Source organism: Phyllostomus hastatus, unplaced genomic scaffold (assembly GCF_019186645.2).
Source record: "Phyllostomus hastatus isolate PE091 unplaced genomic scaffold, TTU_PhHast_1.1 phas_contig_283, whole genome shotgun sequence".
Classification (NCBI taxonomy): domain Eukaryota; kingdom Metazoa; phylum Chordata; class Mammalia; order Chiroptera; family Phyllostomidae; genus Phyllostomus; species Phyllostomus hastatus.
Genome location: NW_025333833.1, coordinates 603,642 through 621,550, shown reverse-complemented (window position 1 = coordinate 621,550; position 17,909 = coordinate 603,642). Strand labels below are relative to the sequence as shown.

General features: G+C 63.8%; 1 protein-coding gene across 1 annotated transcript; it reads left to right on the top strand.

Annotated features, from left to right (window-relative positions):
- The first annotated feature begins 2,680 nt into the window (after positions 1–2,680).
- On the top strand, positions 2,681–17,638 carry SH2D1B (SH2 domain containing 1B). The gene is made up of 4 exons (XM_045838813.1): positions 2,681–3,185; positions 11,879–11,942; positions 12,844–13,018; positions 14,239–17,638. The coding sequence occupies exons 1-4, from the start codon at positions 3,052–3,054 to the stop codon at positions 14,274–14,276; spliced, it is 411 nt and encodes a 136-aa protein (XP_045694769.1). The 5' UTR covers positions 2,681–3,051; the 3' UTR covers positions 14,277–17,638.
- Positions 17,639–17,909: the final 271 nt, after the last annotated feature.

The following is a 17,909-nucleotide window of genomic DNA, read 5'->3' as shown; positions in this document are numbered from 1 at the left end:
TCCTCAGACTCCTCGGCAAGGGCTCCTGATGGGCCCGTCTTTGGTCCCGTCCGTGGTGGCTGCAGACGTGACCCTTGGCTTGGATTTCCGCAGACGAGAGAACGGGGGCCCGGCAGGGGAGGAACGCCGCTTGTGTGTGCCGTGCAATCAGCATGGCGTCCGAGTGGAGGTGTTTTCATCGTGAAAAACCTTAAACACACCCCAAGATGGACAGTAGCATAACAGACCCCACACACCATCACCCGGCGATGGGTGCGTACCCACGTATGCACGATGCCATCATGGCCCCTGGCGAAATCAGCAGGAATTCCTTGGTGTCATCCAGTACGCAGTCAATGTTTAGATTTCCCCTATGGCAGGACATTTTTTTAAAGATTTTATTTATTTATATTTTAGAGAGGGAAGGAAGGGAGACAGAGAGAGAGAGAAAAACATCACTGTGCGGTTGCTGGGGGCCGTGGCCTGCAACCCAGGCACGTGCCCTGACTGGGAATCGAACCTGCGATGCTTTGGTTCGCAGCCCACGCTCCGTCCACTGAGCTACGCCAGCCAGGACAGGAAATTTTTTGTACTCACTTCTTTTAAAAAACCAGGATCCAAACCAGACCCTCATGCTGTGCTGGCTTTGTGCCTCACAGGCATCTTTGCACCGGGAGCGGCCCGCCCCCCAGCATCTGACCTGGTGGGCGTGGCTCGGGCCTGTGGAGGGACCTCGGTCACTGCCCCGTGGAATGCCCCACACGGCGGGACTGTCTGCCTGCCTGCTCCCTCAGGACGGCCGCACAGGGAGAGGCCGGTTATGCCCATTCACCGGGGGGGGGGGGGCGGGGGCGCCCGTGTCTGAGCAGCGGCTCCGCGGAGGCCTGCGTGCCCCTGCTGCCGGCTGGGGGGCCGCCAACGTGTGACAGCCCCGCCCGAGACCCGCGGAGCCCGAGGTCGGCAGGTGCAGGTGGTGACGGCCTGGCCTCCCTTTGTCAAGGTCACTCTCAGACATGTGTCTGAAGTTTCCGCCCACTGACTACGTCCCCCGGATTCCTTACTCCGCCGGGCGTCGGGAAGCGGAAACGAGCTGGTCCTGTCTCGGGTAAAGGCGTGCGCCGCTTCGCCAGGGGTGCCAGACTCCCCCTGCGGCGGGAGGAGCCGTCTCATGCTCCGACCGACGGTGCCCGCGGTGTGACTCTGTTCCACCCCGGCAGGGCCAGCCCAGGCCACACTCACACTCGATTTTCGCCCGAGTGACGGGACAGAGATGTTACCGCAGCGTGGACTCAACCTGCACCGTCTGATGCTGAGTGGGGAGGAGGGGGCTGGGCCTGAGGAGGGGATGTGGTTGACAGAGAGGCAAGAAAGCTCCTGTGGGGACAGAGATGAACCGGCGCCAGAGACTGCCGCCTCTCTCAGGAAACAGCCGCGGTTTGGCACTCTGGCCGTCAAACTCTCTCGCCGTCCAACGGTCTCTCCGTGCTGGCCACAGCTCCCCAGAAACGGCACAGGAGGTGGCCACGGCTGCTCGCACAGCCGGGATGGGAGAGCAGATCTCTCTTGATCAGCGTCGTTGAGCTGCAGTTCCTGACACCGACCCCGGGGGCGGGGGGCGGGGGGCACCAGCCAGCCACAGTGCCCAGTGGGGAGGTCCAAGGTCAGGCTGGCCTCTCAGGCCGTGGAAAATCATCCTCCCAGTTAAGAAGGCGTTAGGAGCACGTGGTCCTGTTGGCATACGTTCCTACCTGAGATACACAGCAAATCCTACAGATGTTTGAGTAAGGCGGCTGAAAGGGGCGGGGGGCGTACATACATGTATACCAACTGACTGACGTCGCATTTAGACATGTTTCCATGTCTGGTGTCTCTGAAATTAGTAGTTCACTGATTAATACTAACAGGGAGGATGAGCTGGTTGCTCAAAAGGCCATGGAGGAGCTGGGCAGATGTTGTGCACAGCGAAACAAGGTCTGATTACATTATAAGACGAGTGAGCACGAGTGCGGAGTCGTGACTACAGTTACTAACCCCCTGTCGCACACAGGAACAGTAGATCTTAAATGCTCTCACGACAAAAGAGACATGGTAATTATGTGGCCAGGTTGGAGGTGCTGACTAATGCTATGGGGGTGACTGTTTTTGCAACATAGAAATGTAACAAAGCATCACACTGTAAACCTTGAACTTACGCACTGTTACATGTCAATTGTGTTTCCATTGTATCTACCCTGGGGCTGACTCTGAGCCTCAGAGGAGAGGAGCCGCGCCTCCCAGGGTACCGCGCACCCCCGGGCACCGGGGAAAACAGAGGGCACCTTTCCGCCCGCACCAGCTCGTCTAAGCTGGGCCAGTGCCTCTGGCCGGACGCACGGTTCTTGGTCCTCTTCACGGGGAGGCACTGCTTCCGTCTCCGAGGCAGGAACCTGAAACCAGGCCTGACCACCCCTTTTCTTCTCCCTGAAAAGCCATCCCTGCGCTAACCTGCACGCCCAGGTGCCCCTCCACCTGCACCTGCTGCTTCCCCCAAAGCGCGACGCTGGGGATGGCCTTGGTCACTCGAGGCCAGAGCCTTGTCCAGGGGACAGGCTGCCTCCACCACGGAGTCCGGCAGCTTCCTGTTCCCTTTGACCCACGGAAGTCTCCCCCCTCTCGACCATTCATTGTGGGCTCCCGCAGCATCTCAGCTCGGTCTGAGCGCCCGTCCTGAGCTCTGCACGGGCGGTCAGAGGCAGCCCCCACCCCCGCAGGAGGCGGGCACCGTCACCCGCGCAGGGTGACGCTGCTCTCCCTGCGGTGGGCCCTCGGGCACGGGCCGGCCCGTGCCCCGGTCCCAGGGAGCCGACTCCAGCACCGCGGCCCCCGCGGAGCGCCGCGGCCACAGGCCCTCAGACGGACTTCACACCCGTGAATCACATCGGGGCCGGCCCTCTTTCGGCGGCGTCACTCGCCACCTCCTTCCTTCCCACTTCCTGAAACTCTCAACACTGACCGCGTCCAGAGAACGGTCTCAGCCGCCGCCGGAGGAGGAAGCTGCGCTGGACGTGTGTGGGTCTCGGGGGTGAGGGCCCCATGGAGCTGCCCTACTACCACGGGCCCCTGTCCAAGAAGGACTGCGAGGGCCTGCTGCTCGCGCGGCGCGCGGACGGCAACTTCCTGCTGCGGGACAGCGAGTCCGTGCCGGGCGTCCTGTGCCTCTGCGTCTCGTGAGTAGCCTCCCCGGCCCCGCGTCCGGCCCCACGGGGCGGCTGTCCGGACGGCCGCCACACGGAGCAGAGCTGGGGCTTTGCGCTGCCTCGGCAGCCCCAGCGCGCAGGGCGAGCGGGGCCCCGCCGGGGACCGCCGACCGGGGGGCCCTTTTCTGCCTGTTTCCTCCTGCGGACACTGAGGTCAGGGCCCCGCGGGCAATCTCCCCCTGCGCGGCCGGCCGGGCCCGTGCTCGCTGCACTGACGGCCCTTCACACGCCGGCGCCGTGTCCCGTGTCCCGTGTCCCGTGTGCGGCCCACAGGGGTGCAGGCCCTGCAGGCGGCCTCCCCCGCGGCCCGCTGCGGCCGGCCGCCACACGCCCCCTCGGGGTGAGGACACGGCGCCAGGGCCTCTCCGACCGTGGTCCTGCTGCCGTCTGCCTGGCCTCCCCCGCAAGGGTCTGGTGTCATTCTGAAACTCCGGGTTTGACGACGCCCCGGCCGGAGCCGCCAGGGCGCCTGTGAGGGGCCTGGTTCGGCCGTTGAGACAGGAGCCCGCAGAGCTCTCGGCGGGCGCCTGGTGTCTCCAGGGGTCTCCTGGGGGAGACCGCTGGACCCCTTCCCTCCTGCTCGCCGCAGGACCGGAAGCCCCGTGTGTCCCTGGGGGGGGGGTGTCAGGGAGCCGTGGGGCGAGAGTGACCGTCACCGGCCACGGCTCCGTGCTCTCCGCGGGGCTGGGACGCGGGGCCTGAGGGAGCCGCAGCAACATGTCGGCGGCTGGACGTTCCAGACCCCGAGCACAGCTGAGACGGTTTCGTGGGTCTTTCAGCCACGAGTCATTCCTCTTCCCGGAGCGGCACAGACAGGCCTCCGTCTGTCCCAGCTCCGTCTGTCTGTCTGTCTTCTTACTGATGTGCTTCAGGTTCTATGTAGGAAGGCGAACACTTCTTCCAACACACGCATGTGCGCGCGCACGCACACACACACACACACACACACACAGATAACTACAGACCAATTTTAATTTCTTTTAGTATCAGTTTTCTGTAATCTGCTCACCAAATAGAAACCATCAGCGTAAAATACACTGTGTTCACGTAGGGCTCCTGTGTCTAGAAAGTTACGAGCTCAACCACATGTTCACAGGGCAAGGATTGCAAACCGCGTAGCTCACTCCAGTTTACTTAAAACGTATTAGGTAAAACGTATCATTGCGATTTACTAAAACCCCTCAGTCTGACACACCCAGCGGCGCACCTGTGCTCACACACCCCTCGCAGGCGGGAACGCGCTCCTGACCGCACCCAGCCAGGTCGGGGCACCCAGGGCCGGGCGCAGCTCCAGAGGCGCCCGGGACAGAGGCTGGCACTCACATCACACTTCTGGGTCTCGCGTGGTCAGGGGAAGTGTGAAAACATGGACGAGAAAGAGGCAAAGTTATCATCGGCCGCCGAAACGGTTTTGCACCTGCGAAACCTAGCATTTAACTGAAAAAAAAAAACCAAAACAAAACAAAACAAAAAAAAACAGGTACTAAGATCTTAAAGGAAAGTCAGCAAGGATATCTATCGCCTTTCTAAGCAAGACACAGAGCCCAGAAAGCAAAAAAGGAAAGACAGCTAAATGTGATCGTTGTAAAATTAAAAAAAGAAAACCTGACGTTAAAGCGACTTTAAAAAAATAAACAGGAAAACGTAATCTCCGCAAACAGGGAAGAGCCTTAAAACAGCAGAAAACGACGGGAGGACGACAGGGTGCGGAGGGCGTCCGATGAAACAGAAACGCGAAGACCCAGGAAAGCCGGGTCCCGCAGGCGGCTGGCGAGGCTCAGGGAGAAGAAACGCCAGAGGCCCCCCCCCCCCCCGCCCCGCGGCGGCCGGCCCCGGGCTCCGAGGAGGCCCGGAGGAAGCCAAGCGCCCGGACCTCGGCCCCAAACCTCGCCGACCAATGTGGGTCTCGCAGAGGCCGTCCCGTCCGCCGTAGCACAACGCTGCACCCCCAAAAGGATTTCTCTTCGTGGGTGGGGGAGAGGGGTTGCCGTCGGCCCATCCGACAGGGAGGCGTCTGCCCGGGGAGGACAGACGGCCCTTCTCCGAGGGGAAGGGACACTCCAGGCGGCACAGCCACACAGCTCGGTGGGACGCAGAGGCCCCCAGGGCCCCCCCCCGGCCCCTCGCCCCCGGCTCCTCCCAGGCTCGGGCCCGGGCCCCCCACCCCAGCGACACTGGCGCTGCTGGAATTCGCGCGAACACGACCGAGAAGATGCGGCCACGGGCCCGGAAACCTGCCGGGCCTGCGGTCGTGTGAGCAGGCGAGAAGCAGAGCAGGACCCCGGTGGCACCCCTGCGTCCCGGCGGAGTTCCCGACGTTCCCGGCACGTGTGGGACTCCCCGCGGTGGCCATGCCCGGACACCCCCCCGCCCCCCGCCCCCAGAAGAGGCTGTGGGGCCGCTCTTTCCCTGTGGTCGCGCCTCCGCGCCAAGGACGGGGCTGGGGCAGGAGTGAGTTCCGCGATTTAAAGACAGGGAGCTACGCTGCAGCAGATCCTGCGGCTCCAGCCCGGGCGGGGCCTGGGGGGCTCCCCGAGGAGAGTCCGCCAGGGAGCCCCAGCCTGTCGGTGACTAGAACCGGGTCCAGCGTAAACGCTGCGGCAGGGGGCTTTGCTCCAGCGCAAGGACTGGGGGAGCAGAGACGCCCCGGAGCGGTGTGGGGCTCCCGCTGGAGAGCGGGCGGTCAGGGCAGTCAGCGGGAGAGGGCGGGCGGCGCGAGGACGGGCCCGGGAGGGGAACACTTCATGTGAGCTCTGAAGGGGTCCTTTGGGAGCGGCCCCCTGGAAGAGCAGGTGTGGGGGCGGATCGCGGGGTCTCTGGAGGAGGAGGGTGCAGACACTGGGGAGCCCCGGGTGGCTTCTGAGCAGAGACGGGACGAGGCTGGTGCTGAGTGTCTGGTGACAGCCAGCCGGAGAGACCGGGGACCGGCAGGCTGGGGGTGGGGTGCGGCTGGCAGGGCTGAGGAGCGGAGAGGACCGGAAGGACAGCGCTGCGGGTGGGGGGGGGGCACACTCGCGACAGAGCCGGAGGGACCTGGGCCCCCCGCAGGGCAGGCGGCCTGCGTGGGGCTCTCTCTTCAGGAGCCACGCTCACTCCCAGCTCGTCCGGCGCAGGGGCCGGCTCGCCCGCTCCTCTGAAGGAAGAGCCACTCGGGACGTGGAAAGAGTGGGCCAAACGGGGGGCGGGGTCGTCACCTGGGGGCGCTGTCCCCCGGCCGCCCCCCGGCTGACAGGCACACGGAGCTCCCGGCGCCTCGGGCTCCAGGCTCAGGCCTGGTGTCGCCGCTGGAAAGGGCCCTCGTCACGGCCCCTGCGAACCTTGTTGTCCCCAGGCCGGCCCGGGGACGGGGGACTCAGTGACCGACGCCGCAGGCCCTGGTCGGCCCGCAGGAAGTCAGGTGCAGCGGGAGGAGCCCACGTGGAGAGAACACAGGGATCACCCCCGGGAGGGGCCGAGGGGCGACTTGGGATTGGACTCCGCCGGAAGGGCTCGTCTGCTGCTGCCCCCAGCCCCGAGCCCCCGGCCCCCAGCCCCGAGCCCCCAGCCCCGAGCACGCACTCATAGCCAGGGAAGGCGGGAGGGGCCCATCGCGGCCGGAGACCTGCTGAGGGCGGCCGAGGCGCCACGGCGAAGCTGCTTCCTGTGACCTACACGTCGCGTTACCCACCCCATGGTCACCCTCGGACCCTCGGCCAAACCGCTCGCAGCAGGTGGTGATGTCGACCCTCCTCCGTGGGGAGAGAAACCAGAGCTTCTTGCCCAATGACCTGTCCGTGCCCAGGCCACCGGCGAGCTGCCCCGGTCCCTCTCTTTCCGATGACCCCAGTCCCACTGAGACACGCTCACAGGGTCACCTTGGAGCTCTGTCACCAAGTTCCCAATCGGGGGAGTGCGGGTGTGGACAGGCTGAGTCCCGCCATATTAGACTGGGGCTGGGGTGGGGGGGGGGCACTGGGGCAGCTCCCCGGACTCCGGCCCAGGTGAGAGAGAGTGTGGGGGCCGGGCAGGAAGAGGCAGCTGGCCCGTGGTGACTGTGGACAGGAAGTGCTACCTGATGCACAGCCCGATAGGGCTTGCAAAGGACACCAGCGTGCGAACGCTGGGTCCAGGGACTTCCTGTGCATCTGAGGCGGGAGCGGGGGCCGCTGGGAGCCAGGGGAGTCAAAGTGGGGTCGCATCTGGGCTGCGAGGGGTCCATGTGCAGTGGGACACACGGGGCTTTGTGTGGGCCCCCCACCCCCCGGGGCGGTCACCTGCCGGGTCCCACTGCAGAGGTCAGTCCTGAGATGCACGTCTCACTCTCAGGTTCTGAGACCTTAGGAAGGCTCAAGCTAAGAAAGAAAAAGAAGAAAGAGAGAAAGAAAGAGAGAGAGAGAGAGAGAGAGAGAGAGAGAGAGAGAGAGAGAGAGAGAGAGAAAGAGAGAGAAAGAAAGAAAGAAAGAAAGAAAGAAAGAAAGAAAGAAAGAGAGAGAGAAAGAAATCAGTCTTGCTCATTGTTTTTCAAAGATCCAGTGGGCAGAAAAGTGCACGGGACGGAAGCAGGTGGCATCTCAGGGGCGCCCTCAGAACGCCCGGCCTGGGTGTGGCCGCGGCCACAGCTGCCTCTGCCCAGAGCGCCAGGGACAGCCACACCGTCCTTCCGTGGTCTTTAAAGTCTGGTTGAAATAAAACTAAAACGTGCCCACAAACAAGTCTCCCCACAACCCCGGCCTCGGCTTGAGCCCTGACGTGTCAGCTGCTTGTGACTGGAGCCCGGGGACCCGGGCGTGTGCCCCCGTCACCACCCACGCCTGCCGGACAGAGACACGGGGCACCCGCACCTGCCCTTTCCGACCTCGGCTGGAAACAGGAGGCCAGAGGTGGGAAAACACACCTCACACGGGGGCTGAAGGCTTCCCAGACCTCGGAGGAGACTGAGCAACTCACCCGGACCACAGGCCTGGCCTCTCGCCCGGAGCCCACCCCGCCCCGGCCGCCCTCGCCCGGGACTCAGCCCCCACGGTGCCCTGAGGGCGGGACAGCAGACACGGAAACGTCTTTTCCACCCGATGCCCCAGGGCGACCACGAACACGGACCACGTGGCCACTTCCCCCACGCAGATAGGAAGGGTGGGCGGCTGAGTCACGTGCTCAGCGCTGGGTGCGTGTTTTTAGGAAACTACCAAACAGCCCAGCCGGGTGCCCCAGTGGGTCGGGCGCCGTCCCATAAACTGGGAGGCCGCGGGTTCGATTCCGGGTTTCGGTCACCGTCGGGGCCCGAGGAAGAGGCAGCGGAGGGACGTTTGTCCCTCACGTCAATGTCTCTCCCTGTCTCTCCCTCTCAAGTCAATGAGCATGGCCTCAGGGGAGGATGAGAGGAAAAGGAAAATTAACCGCCGAGACGTTCTCCGAAGCGAGAGCCCCTCCGACCGGCACGCTGGGGTCTGGCCCGTCGTCTCCACGCCGGCCACGTTCGCGAGTGCGCGGGCGCATCCCTCTGTGGCTCCCCTCCCCGCGTGGCTCCTGGCTGACGACGCTGAGCGAGCGTCTGCTCACGGGCGCACCTGCAGCCGCGTGTCTCCCGAGACTAAGTGCCCGTTCAGACAGTCGCCCGTTCCGGGTTATTCGGGTGTTCACTCTCTCCCCGAGTCCGGACGGCTCCTGCTGCCTCGGACCCACGCTCCCCCGTAAGCGCTGCTGCCCCGCCCGGGGCTTGTCTTCCCGTCCTCTCACCGGGAGGCGCCGGAGAACAGAGGCGGACGGTTTTCAGGGAACCCAGTTCTTCAGTGTTTTCTTTTTTTAAATGTTTTGTTGATTACACTATTACAGCTGTCCTATTTTCTCCCCTTTCACCCCCCTCTCTGCCCTGCACACCCCTCCCACCAGCATCCCCCCTCCCCCCTTAGTGCACGTCCACGGGTCGTACACACGAGCTGTTGGCTTCTCCATTCCCCATCCTGTTCTTGCCCTCCCCCCGTCCGTTCTGTACCTGCCGTTTCTGCTGCTCATTCCCTGGACCTTTGCCCCCGTTCTCCCCTCCCCCTCCCCACTCATAACCCTCCATGTGACCTCCATTTCTGTGATTCTGTTCCTGTTCTAGTTCTTTGCTTAGTTTGTTTTGCTTAACTTCCTTGGGACTCTGGGAGCTGCCTGGACTTCCTGGAAATAGACTTACTTCCTTTCCCAGATTGGGGGAAGTTCTCCTTCATTAGTTGTTCAAATAAGTGTTCAATTCCTTGTTCTTCCTCTTCTCCTTGTGGCACCCCTATGATTTGGATGTTGGTGAGTTTAAACTTGTCCTGGAGGTTCCTAAGCCTCTCGCCATGTTTCTTAAATTCTTGTTTCTTCATTCTGTTCTGGTTGGATGTTTATTTCTCCCTTCTGCTCCAAATTGTCGTTTTCAGTTCTGCTTTCCTCCCCTCACTGGTGGTTCCCTGTGCATTTTTCTTCATTTCACTTTGCATACATAGCCTTCCCTTCTTCCTCTATTTTGGGACCAAGCTCAACCAGTCCTGTGAGCATCCTGATCACCAGTGCTTTGCACTCTGCATCTGGTAGGTCGACTATGTCTTCCCTGCTTAGTTCCATTTTTGAAGCTCTGATCTGATCTTTCATTTGGGCCATAGTTCTTTGTCTCCGCCTGCCTGTTATGTAGTACTGGGCGGGGCCTTAGGTATTGACCAGGGTGGGACAACCCACGTCGCTGTGTTGTGACGCTGTCTGTGGGGCAGGGGTCTGCGAGGGGACAGTGCTGCTTGCTCAGCTCCCTGCTGGATTCCAGCCACTCCCCCGCTTCCCACAAGCACACTGGGCCCTCCTGGTGCTGACTCCTGGGTGGGTCCGTGTACGTTCTAGGACCCTGTGGGTCTCTCCACCAAACTCTCCTGTGAGGCTGGGAGTTTCTCCGCTGCCAGAGCTCCCACAGATTTTTTCAGTTGGAGGTTTGAGGCTTTATTGCCCCGTCCTGGAACCCTGGGTTTTGGGTCCGTCTCACTCCCCAGTTGTTCCTCCCGGTTTATCTGCACGTGAACGTGGGACCGCCCTGTCCTGCAGCCGCCACCTCGCCTCGAGTGCTCTCCCCCGGCTGCCTGGCTCTGCCCCTCCTACTGGTCTGAGTAAATATTTCTGCTTTAACTTCTAGGTTGTCGGATTTCTATATAGTTCAATTTCCTGTCAGTTCCGGTAGTTTGTTTTAAAATTTGTTGTTGTCCTTCTTTTGGTTGTGCGAGGAGGCACAGTGTGTCTACGTACGCCTCCATGTTGGCCAGAAGCTTCCATTTTTTTCTTTTATGGATTGTGATGTGTCTGATAAATCCTTGCCTACGTCCATTCATGGAGGTTTTTCTCCTAATTTTTCCCTGGAGTTTAACAGTTTCAGGTGTCTCATTTTGGGTAGCCCAGTCCGATGTTATTTTTCTTTCTTGATTTATTTATTTATTTGTTAGGGAAGGGAGGGAGAAAGAGAGAGAGAGAGAAACATCCATGTGCAGTTGCTGGGGGTCATGGCCTGCAACCCAGGCATGTGCCCTGACTGGGAATCGAACCTGCGACGCTTTGGTTCGCAGCCCGAGCTCAATCCACTGAGCTACGCCAGCCAGGGCTCGATGTTGTTTTTCTAACGGGATGAGAAAGAAGCCCCTTGTTGTAGGATGTAACATAAGCTCTGGGATAGTTGGGCTCCAAACCCACCCCACGATCAGCCAAATGCACCGTCGGGGCCCCGATCTGGACGATACTCCTGGGCAAAGCCTTTCCCGGGACCTCTTCTCAGGTGGCAGGCCACTTCACCTGGCTGCAGGTGCGCCGGGGCCCGTGCGAACCTCCCGCTGCTTGCTCCAGGACCTGGGGACACCCTGGGCTTATTCCGGCCCCAGGAAGCCCCCCACACAGGACGGGGTCTGCAGTGAAAGGGGTCCCGGCGATCAGCCGCGTGGCCTGCCGCCCTTCAGGCTGCGAGGGGGGTCTGGCTCCCCAATTCTGCCCGAACCCCAGCTGTTCGATTCGCTGGCGCAGGCTCCGGTGCTGGGGTCGGTGGGTAGGCGGGCCCCGAGTTGACGCTGTGACGGTTCTGTGGGTTCCGAACCTGCGGAAGCCACTGGAGACGCTGAGCGTGCGCCCCCTCCCCTGGACAGCTACGGTCGCATCGACCCCGTATCTGACCACTGGTGGCACCTGGGAGTGGGAGGGACTCGGTCCTGGCAGCTGGGTCTCCTCGTGCGAGGACCCAGGTCGGGTCTGTCGTCTCGGTTCCGGCTGAGCGGCTCAGCCAGCGGCCGCTGTCCCTGCTGTCCCCACTGTCCCCGCTGGCCCCACAGTCCCCGCAGGCAGCGAGAGCCGCACACCCAGTTCCGACGCTCGCTGCCGTGGGCTCGCTGCTGCGGTCCCTCGTGGGGCCACTTCCTGAGGCAGCACCAGGCAGGGCTCTCCGGTGCCCTTGGGGCTGGGAGGGCACCAGAGGCCCGGCCGTGAGTCCTCTGTCCTCGTGCCCGTGGCTGCGACCCCGATGCCCCCTCCCAGCGAGGGTCCCCCCCTCCAACGCGCGCACTCTCCCCGGCCCCACGGCCGAGAGGGGCGGGGAACGAGCCCGGGTGCTGGGACTCCAGGTGGACAGAGGCTCTGCTCAGGCGGCGTGCCATGGGTGCCGGCACGCAAGAGCCACCTGACTCACTGTCCTCCCTCCACAGCTTCAACAACTTGGTCTACACGTACCGCATCTTCCAGGACAAGTACGGGCAGTACAAGATACAGGTGAGGACGGCAGCACAAGACCGCCCGTGGCGGCAGCTGCAAGCCGGGGCGGGGACCTGGGGGCGTCGTCCCCGGGGACACGCAGGGGAGTGCGTGCCACGAAGGGACAGGAGCCAGGAGGCACCCTCGTCTGGCCCCACTTGGACCAACTATTCAAAACGGAGAGTCCCACGGTCCTGGTTCCTCCGTGGACCAATGCACCGCTGGGCTCTGGCGCCACCGCGGAAGAGGGGGGCCCTGCAGTGGCGGGGAAGGGGGTGGGGAGGGCGGGGGCAGGTGTGGGGGCTCGGCCGTCGGCCGGGAGGAGCCGGGGAGCTGCCTGCACGGTTCTCTCCTCCCCCGGGTTCCCCGGGAGCTCAGCACACTTCCGTGTGTGTGTGTGTGTGTGTGTGTGTGTGTGTGTGTGTGTGTGTGTGTATTTGCTTCCTTTAAACTTCTCTCTTGTCAGGTTTAGGTTAGAAAACCGTCCTTGCTTGACGGCGGGCGCGCAGAAAAGTGCTCCTTCGCCCCGCGGCCGGCGGGTGCGCTGCTCTCGGCTCGAACCCGGACGTTTCGTCCTGTTGGCGCTCCCGGCAGCTCCGAGGCTGTCGGCGTGCCGCTGGCACGTCTGGGTCTCCCGTCCGAGAGCCGCACCGCCAGTCCCCGCCCAGAGCGAGGCCGTCAGCGAGGTGCCGACCGGCACCAGCTGTCCCTGAGCCGCCGTGGGGCTCATGGGGGACGCGGCCTGAGCCGGGGCCCCCGGTGGCCGAGCCACAGGCGTCCTGCCGACCCGCTGTCCCTGGGAGGCCCCAGGCCTGGGGGGCACGTTCTGGCCTGCCAACTCGGGGGCCACCCGAGACGGGCGCCTGCCACACACGGTCGCGTGACGCCCAGCGGCCCCCTCCTCGTGTCGTTCCCGCAGACCGCGGCCAGCGTCCCGAACCAGGCCTTCCCCAGCCTCAAGGAGCTGGTCTCCAGGTTCCGGAAACCCAACCAGGGGCTGGTGTTCCCGCTCCTGAACCCCGTGGAGAGGACCGGGCCCTGCCTGTGGTGGCGGAGCTCGAAGGTGGACATGGACGACGACGACAACGACTACGGTACGGCCGCCCTCGGAGCCGGCACACAGGGTGGGGGGCGGGGGGCTTTTCCTGCCCCTCGGCTCTGAGGGTCCCTCATCCCAGCTTGCGGGGGGGTGGGGGGCGGCACCTCCAGCCCTGGGGTGGCCGATGTGCACCTGGGACATCAGGGCGGACACCGTCACCCCCGCCTGCCCTCGGCTTTGGGACAGGGCGGCGAACAAGCAGACGGTCCAGTGACCGCCCTGCTCCGACCCCTCCCCGAGGTCCCGGGGCCCCTGCGGGCTGCACGCACTGCATGTGCGCCACCTCAGCCGCCACCACGGGGCAGAGGGGGTCCGGGCTGAGGCCTCTCCCACCGCAGCCCGCGGCGGCTGGGCCCCGACGCCCACAGACAGATTGTCTGCGACCTTCAGTCTGACTGTGACTCAGTCCTCCCGAGACCTCCAGGGGCCCACTTCCTCTCGCTGGGACGTGGGGGTCGCAGCCCCGGGGAGAGGCTGCAGCCGCCGGTGGGCGGGGACGGAGGCAGAGGACAGAGTGGGGGCGTCGCCCCACACAGGTTCCGCCCTGTGTCCGGCAAAGCCCCTTGGGGACCGCCCCACCCTGGCCCACCCAGTGAGACCCAGCAGTGATGGGCCTGGCCCCCACCCTGGCGTCTCCCTCGCACCCGCACGCACGGTCTGCACCCGGACCGCACAGCCCCTTCCCCTCGGCTCGGCTGCAGGCGTGGCCCCGGCTGCAGGACCACTCCCCCAGAACTTACGGGACAGACAGAGCATCAGGGGGGTGGGGCGGCCCGTGGGCGGAGCCACAGGAGCCACTGGGGGCCGGGGGCAGACAGTGCTCACCAGTGAGACAATGGCCACCAGTCCCACAGGACAGCCCCTTGCAGACGGCCCCCCGAGGCCCAGGCGAGACTTGCCGCCCGCCGCAGTCCCTGTGCGGTCAGCCCCTCCTCCTCGGCGGGAAACGCCCCTCCCCTGGACCCCTCGGGACACAGGGCGCCCCCACTCCAGGCATCTTCCGGGGCCCGACTCCTAAAGCAGGGCCCCGGGTGGCAGGAGGAGCTCTGTGCGGCGCCCTGCCCTCGCCGACACGGTGCTCTGACGCGGCCTCAGGCTGACAGGGGGGCGGGGGGGGGCAGTGGGGATGGGGGCAGGTCCGCTTCCCCACCAGCAGGAGGTTGGGAGGACCCTTGGGTGCTGCTGGGCTTCACGCCGGCCCCTGCTTGTCCCCAGAGAACTGCAGCAGCGAGTACATAGAGGTCTTGCCCTGAAGCCACGGGGCCGCGGCCCTGGGGAAGATTCACGCATCTGGAGACCGGACCCGGGGGACACGTCGCACTGTCCCGGCCTCCTGACTGCAGGCGTCCTGTCCGCCAGCCTCCCCGCACCACCGGCACCACCCACCCGGCACCACGGGCCCGGCACCCAGCGGGCGGCCCGGAGCCCCGCCCCTCCCAGCACCTGACGCTGGGCCGTCCTCCTGGCCTCCCCCCTCCCCCCACTGTGCCGCTTCCCTCAGGCAGCGCCTGGGCCCAGGGCTTCGGGCGCAGCTCTCGCGCCCCCCCCCCCCGCCCTGGGCACTCGTCTCTCCACCTGGGAGGGGGCCCACCGGCTCGGCCCCTCCCCGGAGCCTGGCCGTGCCGGGCGCACTCAGGGCCCTGGAGTGACAGACGGACATGCCAGCACCCATCGGGGACCCAGCCTCCCGGCCCGCGCGTCCCCTGCGGTGGCCGCACTGTCCTGGCCACGCGGCCCTCCGGCCCGGGGGACCCGCCTTCCTCCTCCTTTCCAGTCTTGACCTTGCTGCCCAGCCTGGCCCTGGACACACCTGCCCCCCGGGTTGGCCTCATTTCATCGACGCGCTTGCCACCTGGCCGCACGGACAGGCTCTGTCCGGTGACACAGGTGGGGTGGGGGTGTCGTGGGGACCTGCGTGACTCCTGCCCCGCCCAGGTCTGAAGGGCCCCGAAGGGTGGCCGGAGCCCGTGTCCTCCTCGTGGGCGGAAACTCCCACTTGCGCCGTGACGCTGGAAGGGTCCCCGAAGGCCTGGCCGGGCTGGCCCCGGGCCCATGGGCTTTCTCTGAGTTGTGCCAGGAAGAAACCCCAGGTTTCCGCACGGCGTGAGCAGATGGGGGACCGGAACCCCGAGGGGAGCCACGGGGGCTCACGGGTCCCGGTGACCGCAGCCACCGCCGAGCGCAGAAGGCGTGAACCTCGGGGTGCAGCCCCACCTGGAGGAGGGGGATGGAGCAGACCCTGCCAGAGGGGTCGGGAAGGGGCCAGGAGCAAGCAGCACCCCGGGCGTCCTGGTCTGACTCTCTCCGTGGGGCACGAGGAGGGCGTCCCCGCCCTGGAGCCCCCGCCATCCTGGGCACAGACCAGACAGCCAAGAATGTTTCCAGAACAGACACTGAGTAGGTCCACGCGCACAGTGGGTCCATCTTCTGCAGGGCAGGGGTCTGTTTGGGAGTCACACCTTTCAGAGCCCAGCGGGACAGGACTCGTAGCTCAAGGTCACTCAGTGCACCTCCCAGGGCCGTGACCTGTTTCCCGAGTGCCCAGGCCCGGGCCCCGCCTGCCCCTGGTCCCGGAGGGTCCGCCTCTCCCACCGGCAGGCCCCGAGGAAACGGCTGGCGTCGACGCCAGGCCGCACGTCCCCAAAACTGGTCGGAAGAGCCCGCACATGCAGCTCAGTCTGGGCCTGTGGGCCGGGGAGGGACTCCCACAGCCACTCCGGGCCTCTGGGTGCCAGCCGCTCCATCCGCGCGGAGCTGCAGGCGCCAGTCACACGGACGGGGTCGTGGACCTCGCGGGGCTGCGCTGCGTCAGGGACCAAACGCCCAGCCACGTCGTGCTCCTGGCTTTCACTTCGCCGGCGGGGTCAGGAAACCGATGTTGCATTTGAGATTTCCGCATTAAAGTTCATAACCCGGCCTCGGCTGGGATGGCCCAGTGGATGGAGTGCCAGCCTGTGAACCAGAGGGTCGCCAGTTCGATCCCCAGTCAGGGCACGTGCCTGGGCTGCAGGCCAGGTCCCCGGAAGGGGGCGCTCAAGAGGCAACCACACATTGACGTTTCTCTCCCTCTGTTTCTCCTTCCCTTCCCCCCTCTCTAAAAATAAATAAATAAAATTTCCTAAAAACTTAAATAAAATTCACAACCTGCGTGGAGCTGCACTTGGCCGCACCCCCCCATTCCAGCCGCACACAGTGAGTGCCGCCGTCTTTGCCCCGGCTGGTTTGCTGCGGCACCTTTGGAAGCCGAGGCGGGCCCTCCCGCACCTTCAGCGTCCATTTCCGTTCTTGCGAAGAAACTGCGTTTGAGGCCCGTGGACAAGGGGGTGCGGGCGTCTCACGACTCTCAGGGTCTTCAGCTCTCCTCAGTCTACTCAGTTATGTTGCCAGTTTTGCCATTCTTTGTTTTACCAGGAATGCATCCATCTTTTGACTGTTTCCTCAATTATTAACATGTAGCTCATAATGTTTTTCTATTATTTTTAAGTGGATTTTTCAAGGTTTTATCATTTACTCATTGTTAGAGAGAGGGGAAGTGTGGGGAGAAAAAGGAAGAGAAACACCACTCCCTCATGCGGACCCCCAACTGGGGGCTGAAGCCACAACCAGGCCTGTGCCCTGACCGAGACTCGAACCGGTGACCTTGCATTTTGATGCCCAACCCACTGCACCCCACTGGTCAGAGCAAGTGGGGGTCTTTCCGTAACTATCTCATCACCTCGACCTGTTTCCTTTAGTTTACAAAGGGTTTCTCTTCGTCTCTTGAAGGTTTTTGCCTTTAATTGTATTTTGAATCATATCCTGGTTTTCCTCTAATTCACACTTTCCCAGGATAACGACATTTTTCAAAACTTTATTTTCATTTTTTAAAAAATCTTTTACGTTTCTGTAGACAACATATTGCCGACCATAATTCCCTTCCGACCCAAGACCCTCCCCGTGGTGAGCTGGGTGAGCTCACCGTTACTGTAGTCTGTCCTGCTGGGGTTCACCTGCCGCCGAGGCTGGCTGGAATGTGTGCACCCACCCCCCACCCGCGGGCTGAAGCTCTGCCCCCCAGGGCGGTGGTCTTTGAGGAGGGGCCTTTGGGAGGTGACAGCTTCCCATGAAGCCTGGGGGGGGGCGAGACCCTGAGGGGATTAAGTGACCCTGGAGCGCCCCCCGGGAGGGCTGTGAGGACACGGGGCTGGGGTGTGGCCGTGGGCACCCCAGGAAGGGGCCGCACCAGACGCCAGAGCTGCTGGCACCTCACCGCAGGCTTCCTGTGCTTCCTGTCGGAAACACTCACACACCTCAGCTGCCGTAACGAGGCTCACGCGCCTCCCTCCGGCCCCCTCCACCCCCTGACCCCGCTTTTCTGGGGTATTGATCCTGAGGTACTAGGAGCTACTCCTTCGCCACCGAGAAAACTGTAAATGTCGCCGCCGCGGGGACGGTCCCTCCTTCCTATCTCCAGACGCCCACAGTCCCTCCTCTCCTCCGGTGCGTGTTCAGTGACACGGCCACAGACGGCGGGCGGAGGACTTCCCTTCTGGTGACACGAGGGAAAGGGTGCTTACAGAAAAGGTCCTGCACCCAGGTATGCACAGTGTCGTCTTCTGTTCCGTGACTAAAGAGGCTCCCCTGTGCTTTTGTGTGTTTTTTGAAGTGGGATTACTTCTGAAAAAAGAGAAGCAAATTACTGGCGGGGGGGACGGGGGGGGGGAACGTTCATCACTGACTCTCGGGAGTGGAGGTCTGGAGCCTCGCAGGAGGCCCAGTGTCGGGGACTCTCGGGGCCGGACCGCATACCCAGCCCCCGATGCTCGCCGTGAGCTCCACGCACCCAGGACCCGTAAGCACTGCCCGGCACCAGCGCCTCCCGTCCCGAATTGCCACAGAATGTGGTG

What these genes read in the sequence shown, in the direction of transcription:
- SH2D1B (XM_045838813.1), top strand. Translation starts at nt 3,052, where the DNA reads ATGGAGCTGCCCTACTACCACGGGCCCCTGTCCAAGAAGGACTGCGAG. An exon ending in GTCCTGTGCCTCTGCGTCTC is followed by an intron (nt 3,186 to 11,878) that starts GTGAGTAGCCTC and finishes CTCCCTCCACAG; the next exon opens with CTTCAACAACTTGGTCTACA. An exon ending in CGACGACGACAACGACTACG is followed by an intron (nt 13,019 to 14,238) that starts GTACGGCCGCCC and finishes GCTTGTCCCCAG; the next exon opens with AGAACTGCAGCAGCGAGTAC.